An 11,035-nucleotide genomic window follows, 5' to 3' on the forward strand; every position below is an offset into this window, starting at 1 on the left:
ATGTCTTATTTACCCTTAAACCTCTGCATTTGCATTTCCTTGATGGATTCATTGCCTCATTTTATTAAAAGCCAAATGAACAAACTTTCATCTGCACAAGATAATTAATTTTTCTGTGTGGCAACAAATATTTATCAAATTCCACTTGCCCTAATTTTCTCTCTTGTTATTTTTCCTCAAATAAATTAGACTTGTGAGTACTCTGAGCTATTTACAGCTGTTAGTGCTGTGTGCTCTCCCACAGCATGCATCTCTTATATGAGGCTGTGCACAGTGGTGCTTTGGATTACATCAGCATGCTAACATGCTCACAATGACAATACTATCATACTGCTGCTAAGTAGGTATAATGTTTATTATGTTCACCATTTTAGGTTAGCGTGTTAGCAAAGTACAGCTGAGGCTTTTGGGAATGCCATTAGTTTTGCAAGTATTTGGTCACAAGCAAAAGCTGAATATAAACCAAACATCAAGGCAAATAATAGACCACATAATGGTGCTAGATAAAAGTTAAGGGATCATTGAAAGTATTAGTTTGTTTCTGTTATGGCAATCTATCCAATATTTTTTGAGACATTTCACCTAAACCCAAATGTTCACAAGAAAGTCAAAGCAGGCCGCTAGCATGGCCAAAAATTAGCATCATAAATAGATCCACTAGTCCAGGCGACTGGGCGACAGCATGCTGCCAACAAATCCAACAGAATTACTTTAATACCAAAATCATCAGCAATAAAATCACACCAAGTCAATGATGCTTGCACTTCCGAGTTTCCCAAAATTCATGAAGTGACCATCTTCTTTAGATTGTTGTAGTTGTCCTTCAAAGGTTACCAACCAAGCTGTTGGACTTGCAAACCTGACTAACTTGTTCTGTGTATTACCCATATCATTAAGACAATGATTTTCTGTGTTTCAGGATCGTATCTACTGGACAGACAGAGACAAGGCGGCGGTCTTCATGGCCAACAGGCTGACCGGACAAGACATCCACACACTGGCTGAAAACCTCAACGACCCCCATGACATCGTGGTCTTCCACCAGCTCCGCCAGCCGCAAGGTGTGTGTGTATGTGTGTGTCCACAGTACAAGTGAGGGACTTTGCATGTATGTCTGCACGTCTGTTCACTTCCCTCCCCTCACTGTGTGTTTCTGTAACCGTGCTCCCTCCATGGATCCATGTCAACCCAGGCATATGAATAAATGATGGTGAGGCTTGTGACTGTGGTGGAGGGATCAAAGCATTGGGAGCAGCAGTACATTCACACATCTGTCAAAACCCTGCCCACCAGCCCGGTTTTTATCACAATCCAGATTTCAGTTCAACTGAACAGAGCTCTTAATGATGAATGGGATGCCTGTGTATTTCCTTTCTTGTGTGTCAGTTTCCATATATATCTCTGCCTGTCTGTCTCTTTTTATTCCTTACTTCAAGTACATGCCATTCATATTTTAATCTTACACTGTGTTTCATCACCGGCTTTCCAATTCCATCGTCATACTGTACATACCTGTCTTTTTTTTTTGTATCCAAGTAAGACTTTAGGATGAACACAGTGGAGTTGTACCCGGCCCAGTAGCCCAGGATCTGGATAACGTTTACAGCAAGTTACTGTATAATGCCAGATTTTACTCTTTGTATTCTTATAGGTTGTGTTTACGCATTGTAATGGGCTTTGTTGTCGTGTTCACAGTGGGGAATAATAAAGTGTGGCAACTTGTTCTGTCTCTCTCTGACTCTCTGCTATCTCCCCATGTTGAATAAGTGATAATCTTATTTATATAACCATAACTGTGTAATTCTCCATGTCTCTCTCTTTCTTGCTGTCATGGTCTCCAGGCCCAGACAGCTGTAATCTGGGCAGTGTGGCCAATGGAGGCTGTGAGTACTTGTGTCTAAAGGCTCCACAGATTACCGAACACTCACCCAAATACACCTGCGCCTGCCCCGACGGGCAGGACCTGGGTCCTGATATGAGGGGCTGTGTTCCAGGTGAGCTTGTTTAGGAGTGTTAATTGAGAGTATTAAGTAATCAATACCACCTAAAAGGATTTGTTGGGCAGAGCGCCACGGTGCTTACTGCGTAGATAATCAGATTTTGCTTCACTTAAGGAGGGTCTTATTGTGTGTTGAGTTTCATCAGAGGGGAAACTTGGGCAGTTACCTACTGGATTAGTGCTGACAAATGTTCCTAATGTAGCTAATATGTCTTGCATGTCTTCTATATTGTATTGTTACCAGCTCAGCATAAGTAACTAATAATAATTTTCAAAAATGAATTTACCTGTTATTTCATAGTATAGGTTTAATGCATTTTATGACAGAGATAATACACATGCAATAGATCATTTCATTTTTTATATGATGTAGTAGTTATTAAATAATTATTAAATCATTTGTTTTTCATTAGTATTAAATAATTATAAATGATTAAATATGCTCCCTTCAAGCAACATAGATTTTGAACCTGTAAGTAGAAAAGATAGTTGCTAAGCAACACATACAGGCGGTGGATACAATAGCACGGACCACCTTGCAATGTAATGCACTCTAACACCACATCCTTGGAGCACATACTACATCTGTTGTATCTCATTGCATTATGATATACAGGTACTGGGTCTTATGAGCGGTGAATGATATGTTTGTTATGGATCTTACAACAATAACTCTCCAGCTAAAGGTTTCTATGGTGCTCTTCCTTTCTTTGCAGCAGCGCCAAGAAATGACATGACACCGACCTCCTCCCCTCCTACTGGATTTCCACCTGGCAACAGAGCGACTGTTGCGGAAGACTTCCCACCGCCCTCAGGGGGAGTATCGCAGGCGGACGCCACCCCCCACTTGACCACAGCTCCCTCTGGTGCCCCCGAGCCCCTCACACCCCTCTCCACTCTTAAGCCTTTGTCGTCACAAGAGTCAAAGGCACTGGGCTCCCACTACACCGCCACCGCTATGGTCATCTCCACCACAGCTGCGGGGGACAGCAGCGTCTCTCAACACTGTAAGTGGGCTGTGAATTCCAAATAATGTTCAGTGAATTCTGCCTGTGTGTGAAGATACTGAAAATGCTGCTAGAAATCTATCTATAAATCGGGAAATCTCTGTGTGTCCTCACACATCCGAGTACAGCACCCACACGTGCGCAGTACAGCAGTGTCAGGCCAGGTAGGTCAGGAAGGCCACCGCGCCACCGGATACTTTACAAAATAAAACACATTTAACAAATTTCAATATAAAACAACCAGGTTTATGGTGATTTTGTATGGTAAAACCGCCTGTGACCGCAGAGTACAAATTCTGCTGCAAATGTTTAATTAAAGTAAAAAGAGAGGCATTGTTAGTTCTTGGATAGTTTAAGAAATAATATTGCATCATATGTGATATTTTGTGAGTAGAATCTGAATCTGCAATGTTTTCTGTCAGGTAAATGTAGGAGTACAATGTTGTCTTCTGAATTACAAGAACACAGTAGGCAGTAGTATATACAGTTAGTTGCATATTAAGTGCTTTGGGGTCCCTCTGTAAGTTCTTTCGGAGTACAATGATTCTGGAGAAAGCTAGCTGCAATATAGGAGGCCAAGCAATTGGCCCATTCCAAACAGGCATGTTTTGAACGGGCACTGCACTAGTACTGTAATTAGGTCTCATTTAGTGACGTATACCGGTAAGCAGATATGTAAGCATTCATTCCTCATCACATTCTTTCATTCACTTCTAGAAATCCAGCACAGTCATGTGCCTGCTGGGGTCCTCTGTATGATTCGCAAAGGGAAGCATGTCCTATTCAGGAGTTATCAAGAGATGGGGTTCAATTCACTGATGAAGGGGCACTTTCACCTGAGCGTCCTCATCTCTTGCCAAGCACCACATTCTACAATCCTATTCACATTCATAATGTAGCTAGTAACAACCTCAGCCTCAATGTAATAATGACATTAAAGTGAGGTATCTACTAGCCCCAACAACCACGCTTGACTGACTTTAATAGGACTGATGGATGGTACCTTGTCGCCTTGAAAATGTCGTCTTTCCCTCCATACATTGGGCTCTGTGTCAGCTGCATGGTGTTTGTATGTCTGTGAGGGCATGCATGCTCTTGCGTAACTGCACATAAATAAGTGTGTTAGTGTGTGATATGTTAATGAGTGTGAGGTGACACTGGAGCCTGATGGAGGCCTGGATGGATGAAGTGTAAAATGTCAGGGGTAGTGTCAAGATCACACTCCAGCAAATGCCAAGTAACTCATCATTTTCCTCTCCCTCTTTCATTTGTATTCCAAACTCTTTTGCACTGCATCTGTCTCTCTTTGTAAAACACTGACAGCCGTGCACGCAACATCAGCTGCTCCCCGCATCTCTGTTTTATCTAGGGGTGTGCAAAAAAATAGATTCACAATCGAATCGCGATTCTAGCTCTACTGATTCAAAATCGATTCATAGAATTCCAAAAATCGATTGATATATATATATATATATATATATATATATATATATTTTTACTTTTTTTTAATTGTATGTCTACTGCAATCACATGGGAAAAGTAACTACATTTACATACTGTGAATCGTTTTTTTAATCGAGAATTGTTTTTGAATCAAAAATCAAATTTTTTTTTTAATCGAACCTTGAGCCTAAAAATCGATATCAAATTGTGACATTTTCTGAATTGTGCACCCCTAGTTTTATCTCACTTCTCTTCCACTGGCTCTCCCGTCCTGCGTCTCCTGCTTATCTCTCACTCTATTCCTCACACATTCTTTTCATCCCGTACGCTCCCTCGCTCTTGTCCTCTCTCGCTCTGCTGTCTTTTCTGACTCTTGCTCATACTTCTCTTTCTCTCTACTACTTTTCCTCTCTCTCTTCAGCTGGAAACGAGCATTTCCTCCTGGGCGAGAACCTGACAGTGGCTGTTTTGGGAGTGGTCATTCCCATCGGTAAGTCACCGGAAGCCTTCTTGTCTGTGTGTGTATGTCCACATTAAAGGCCTGCAGGACTGCGTAAAGCAACTGTCTACCTGCTGCCTATGGCCACTCTGTTTGTAGTCCATTCACACTTACCCTGCTGTGGCAGGATGAGAGAAGTCTGGCCCACAGGTCTTCCTCTCTGAGGTTTATCAAGAGTCATTTTCTTTGTGTCTGACATTTCTGCCACACTGCATTATCCACTTCACACTGTGTTGTTGTGTTGGGTTCTGCTACAGCCAGACCTTATGTCTCTGTGTGGTAAGCATAATATAGTGCAGCAAGAAAGCACATAAAGGCTTGGTGCACCTCAATTGTAAAAATATGTTCTCGCTTACCAATAATAATGGTATCTAGCCATCCAGCTCGTTTTTTATTTGCCCATGTTTTTAAAACCAAGGCAATGGAGGTGCATGGAACCGACCATTTGCTCAGCACCCCCTTAGTTACTTGCTACACCTGTCCAGGTTTCTGTTCTCAAATGGCACACATGCAGTTTACAGTGATAATGGTGGCACATTTACCACTAAACATTCTAGGTCATTTTTAAAACAATAGGTCCTTGATTTCAGACAAAGGCAGCTTCTCATTTCTAGCCGGTAACTGTCGATTTTGGCAGCTGAAATGACAACTGTAGCAACCGGATTTTATCAGCTGTAGCTAGGTAGCTAATTAAGCTAACATTAGCTCAATGAGTTGGTTGAAGATACTGTCTGTGGCTAACTTTAACTAGATAATACTTGATGGCTACACACATGATATCGTGATGAAAAAACTATGGCTAAAGCTTCATGTCCCAGGAACAGGGTCCGCATTCTTACCAGTAGATGATGCATGTAGACGAGTAGGCCTAACAGTATTGATGTTTATTATTAATTGTTTGTTGCAGCTTGGAGCTAGTTAGTCCAAGTATTTTAAGGACAAATGTAAGATCAGACTGTTATTTGTTCTAACATAACTGTTTGGCTTCATAGCTCAATTTTGTTTGTGGTGCTGCAGGGCATTTTAAAATAGCATTAAAAAGTTCAACAGCAACATCTTTTTCCAAAAAGATGTCTGTTACTCTGGATAATGGAAATACCCTTTTAAAGATGCATATTTGATTAACATATTTGTGTAAAGCTCCTACTTTGACACCACTTATTGTAAAACATATATAAAGGCTGTAAAAAATAAAACATACATACAGGGTATGTGGAGACTCTTGTGTGCATCTTTGAGATATAAACAAGTAAAACCAATGCAGCACCCAAATTAAACAAAATAAGTCAGTCAATTAGTTCAGAAGAACTGTTCTCATGATATACTTGATAAGGTGAACAGACAGTACAGGAGAGAAAAAAGACCATGAAAGCTTTATGGGTGCTTTATTGGTGTGATCTAATAAAGCATCATTAAATCACATTGCTTATTCAAGGACACATTTGCTGAGGATGCGTTGCCAAGAGATTGTGATGTAATTTGATGGTTACAATTTGTACTCCCCAAAGATAGTTTAAAACTAATTTACTCCAAAGCCAGGCCACTGATGGTGCTTCACACAGCTGATTTAGAGTCTGTTAAAAATCTGTTGGTTGGTGTATGACCCGGTTTTGACCCGATGTTTATTCGAGCCACCCACACACACAACCTCTCTATCGCTGCCCCCTGCCCTCTCTGTGCCCCGCATGCCTGTTCTGCTCCTCTCTGCCTCTCATTTCATGCCATGGACTCGTTTTGCCTGGTTAACGCTCCCCCCTCCTTCCCGTGTCCCTGCCGCTGTGTGTTAAACGCATGCAGTTCCTATCGTTGCCACAGTGGTGTTCGGCCTGGTGTGCGCCGGAGTCTACCTGGTGTGGCGCAACTGGCGGCGCGACTCCACCAAGAGCATGAACTTCGACAACCCCGTCTACCGCAAGACCACTGGCGAGGGCGAGGAGGATGAGATCCACATCGGACGGACTGACGGCATGGGACACCACGCGCACCACCACCCGTACCCACAGGGTGTCAACATGGGGGTTGTAGGAGCAGGAGGTGGCACATGCCCGCAGTTCATTGCCCTGCCACTCGGGGGCAACATGCCTGATCCGGGGACTCACTGGTACACGGAGCAGCCCATGCTCTCCACTGCGAAGTGACCCACGAGAGCAGATTCAGGGGAAGATGGCCGCTCAGGCACACGCACACACAGTGAGGTCACGGGTGACTTGGACTGAGTTTGCAGAAGGTACGAACAACATATCATAAAGTGTTACATGCAGCCAATTTCCATTTGAAAAACAGCAGAATTAATAAGACTAACATGTTTCTTTGAAAAATCCTTTCTACCTTTTCTGTGCTGGAGCTGGATCTACTTTTTTCTCCAGTAAGAATTATTTACAGAATTATTAATGTGTTATGTGTTCCCAACATTGATCTAAACTAGAATATGGAGTCAGACTGGTTCCTGTTTTTGAGTCTTTTGCATTGATAACTTAAGTGAGGTGTGTGCTGTGTGTCCTATATTTTTTGACGGGGCTGGTGAGAGGTTCTGTTTCGTCCTTGATGTATTAATTTGGGCTTTGTGGTTATTCCTGGTGGGCTGTAGAGCTCTGGGAACACTGTTTAGGAAGGAGGAGCTCTGAAACTGGGACAGCAACTGCGTTGATGGGACAATCTGTACAGATTCATGTTAGAATCAACCACAAATCTCATAAATGTCATTACTGGAGCTGTCTTTTATAGTTTTCCTGGATGGGTTTTCTTTTGTAAAAAAAAAAAGTTCCATTCTGATTGATTTTAAAGAAAGGTTACCACCCACATTATGTGCTTTCTCTCTTGTTCAGAGGCAAACCTTTTAAGAGTGAGTTGTCTAACATTTCGGCGTGCAGTTTTTATTTAACCTCCAACATCCCAGAGTTGTGGGAGAGCAGGTTTGCGGAGTGGAAAGGAGAACATTGAGACATATAAGTATTTAGACCTATGAGCAGAGAGGATGTGAGGTTAGGTGGAAGTGAATTTTGCGCAGGAGTTGTGTCTTATTGTGACTTGTTTAGATGTTAAATGGTTTGAGAAAAGCAATAGACTCTAGCTTTTAGTCAGGCTGCAGTGTTTTGTGGTTGACAAAAATCCTTAAGTGTTAAGAATTTTATTTGATCACCTGCTTTTGACTGTGACAAATGCGCACATAAATACACACGGGATGCAGTGATAGCAAATTCACGCTGCTCTCCAGAGGACGGAGACAATGTGCACTTGCCCTCCGAAAACACAAACAGCATGCATAATTGCTCACCAGCTGACAATGCAGCCATTCATTGTTCCAGGCAAGAACACACACACACACACACACACACACACACACACACACACAAATGCACCCACACACACACACACACGAATGCACGCACACATTCACAAAAGCAAGCTGGATTCCCCTCCTCCTGAGATGGCCGATATCTGAGCAGACAGTTTTGGATAGTGCTATGTGGGAGGGCCCAGCTGGTGGCTGCATGATGAAAAAGACCCGTCATGTGATGTAACAGAAAACAAAAATCTGACTGATGTAATGAGGTTAAGACCAACTTGTCCTATCAGTGAACATGTTTCATGCTGGTTTAGTCCCATCATTAACACTGTGTGTGTGTGTGTGTGTGTGTGTGTGTGTGTGTGTGTGTGTGTGTGTGTGTGTGTGTGTGTGTGTGTGTGTGTGTGTGTGTGTGTGTGTGTGTGTGTGTATATGTGTGCGTATGTGCGTGCGTGTGCATGTTCATCATTATGCATGTGAGTGCTAATGTTCATCCCACAGCCATATTTGAACTGTTTGTATGCTCTTTGTTGCACAACCCTCTTAGAATGCCTTCTGTATTGTGTATTGCATGGAAGAAAACAGTGTGTGAAGGTGTTTAGATACACAGGTGTGTATGTGCGTGTGTGTGTGTGTGTGTGTGTGTGTGTGTGTGTGTGTGTGTGCGACAGTGTGTGACACTGGAGAAGCTTTGAGGGTGCTTTTTGATTCATTGATTTGTAAATATGTTTTCATAAGGTTTTTGATAATGTATTATACAATTATGTAAAAGAGAAGATGTACATAAGATTTTAGATAAAGTGTTAACAGGTATATTAATTTATTTGTATACAAGGAGAGCACTGCATTCCCTGATTGTAAGAAATCAGAATTATCCACCAAAGTGGTTTGTGTTGTTTCTTGCTGTGCACCATTTAGCATCCTTTCTGTGTGTGACCCTTATTTCTTTGGTAGTCCACGTAAAACATGATGTCCCCTCCCGAAAAAACGCTTCCCAACCTTGGTGTTAATGAGATGATTGATTTTTGTTTATTTGTGCCTTTTTGTTTACTTTTTTGTTCTTTAAGTTTTTTCATGAAAAGGACAGGGATAAGGCATCTACTGTACATGCAAAGATAAACTGTATGAAGACCAAACTGGTTCCACTTTTTGATTTTCTGTAATGAATTACTTTTGAATATCTCTATATATTGATATATAAAATCTGACTGAAAATTTCCTTAATGTGTGCCGTCTTTTCTTCTACAAAATATCAAATGTCACAGACTTGCTTCTCAAAGAGAATACTTTTGTGTCATAGAAGATCTGCAATAACATATTGACCTATTAAGTTTCCTTTCATATTTCACTTAAATTAGTTGTTTTAAGGTAGCACTTTTTTATTTAAAAGAATGTAGTAACTAACTCAGATTTATTTCCCAACTCTGCACTTCCTCTCAGTTCTAGGGAGCTTTAAAGCCAGTTCATTGTTTTGGGTTTTGGGTCCTCACATCACACCCTGTTTTCAGCTGTTTTTAACAAAGAAGCTCTCATAAACCAAATGTAAGCACCCTGCGCAGCACCAAATGGCAGGCAAACAAAGTTAGCAACTAGCCAATGAACATAGATGAGAATTTAGAAGCTAAAAAGATAGATAATTTCAGTAGGATTTGGTCAACAAAGTTACACATGAGTGTGTGTTAATATTGGACTTACATTCATTCGGTCACTTTAAATGAATGTTAATAATGCGAAGTGTCTGCTGTAAAAAGATAATTGTTTTCCAACACATCAACCATAGTTGTTTTGTGTCAAATGTGTGTGATTTTTGAGCTTGAATGGAGTGGAATTCAGTCACCAGGTGGGAAAAAAACTCATGAATTCAGCTTTTCAGACATCATCACCTTTAGGCAACAGGAAATGTCTCCTGATAAGGTACTGTGTGTTATGTCTTGTTTGTCTCCTGATAAGGTCCAGTGTGTTTATGTCTTGTTTGAGTGACTTGCTAACATGTAGCACACGTAGAACCAGCAAACTGACTGAATAAGTGAGTCTTAAAAGGAAACTCCACCTAAATTTAGAATTCCAATATGTTATTTCCATGGCCTAAAAAATTTGTGAACATGAGCTACTCTCTCTCAAAGCCAGAAAGCAGAGAAGTACGGCTCAAAGTTGTGATGTTATCAAGTATAAAGTCTGGAGTTTCTCCATAGATGAATGGGAGAGACTTTTGTATACCCAAATTAACATTATTCTATTATAGTGTTGTACCCATATACTCATATCTTTCCCAATTCATTGTCTATGGAGCAGTTCCAGACTTATACTTGATGACATTGTTTATCACTAGTTTTTGGATTTGGGAGAGAGTTATTCATGTTTACTGATATTTTTGGACCGTCTTTGATCATAGGAAATAACGTATGAATTTTGAAAAATGAGCGTAGTTCCCCTTTAAGTTTGCTACCATGAGATGCTAGGCGACTAGTCAACTGGCCAAGTAAGGCCAGTTAAAATTCTGCTTTTCATGTTAAAGAAGATAAGAAGCTGCTCTCAGTGTACGTTTAGAGTCCATTCTGACTGAGCTGCTTTTTACAATCATCCACTTACAAAGTGATTCATCAGCAGACAGAAAAACAGTCGTAGATAAATCCAGCCCATTATCATTATTGAACTGAAGTAGGGCAATTGCCTTCAAACTCTTCCTTGTACCACTCCCAATCAGTATATTGTGTAATATGTTTTTTTGTTATTTTATTAGTCCTGTGGTTCCTGCAGCGTGCAAAAAGGTTTCATAGATGTTCATTGCTGCAGAAAGGCAA

The 11,035-nt window shown here is 41.1% G+C and overlaps 1 protein-coding gene across 3 annotated transcripts in view; it reads left to right on the forward strand.

Annotated features, from left to right (window-relative positions):
• The window catches only part of LOC114565061 (low-density lipoprotein receptor-related protein 8), a 76,903-nt gene extending 69,693 nt beyond the window's left edge, over nucleotides 1-7,210 (forward strand). For 2 of the 3 annotated variants that reach the window (XM_028592879.1, XM_028592881.1), the window contains 5 exons: nucleotides 920-1,061; nucleotides 1,842-1,994; nucleotides 2,716-3,006; nucleotides 4,871-4,939; nucleotides 6,746-7,210. In XM_028592879.1, the coding sequence (XP_028448680.1) occupies nucleotides 920-1,061; nucleotides 1,842-1,994; nucleotides 2,716-3,006; nucleotides 4,871-4,939; nucleotides 6,746-7,086 (996 nt within the window). In that variant the 3' untranslated portion in view covers nucleotides 7,087-7,210. The remainder of the gene's footprint in view (nucleotides 1-919; nucleotides 1,062-1,841; nucleotides 1,995-2,715; nucleotides 3,007-4,870; nucleotides 4,940-6,745) is intronic. The other variant, XM_028592880.1, reaches the window with a different exon arrangement.
• The last annotated feature ends 3,825 nt before the right edge of the window (nucleotides 7,211-11,035 follow it).

Source organism: Perca flavescens, chromosome 12 (genome assembly GCF_004354835.1).
Source record: "Perca flavescens isolate YP-PL-M2 chromosome 12, PFLA_1.0, whole genome shotgun sequence".
NCBI classification, from domain to species: Eukaryota; Metazoa; Chordata; class Actinopteri; order Perciformes; family Percidae; genus Perca; species Perca flavescens.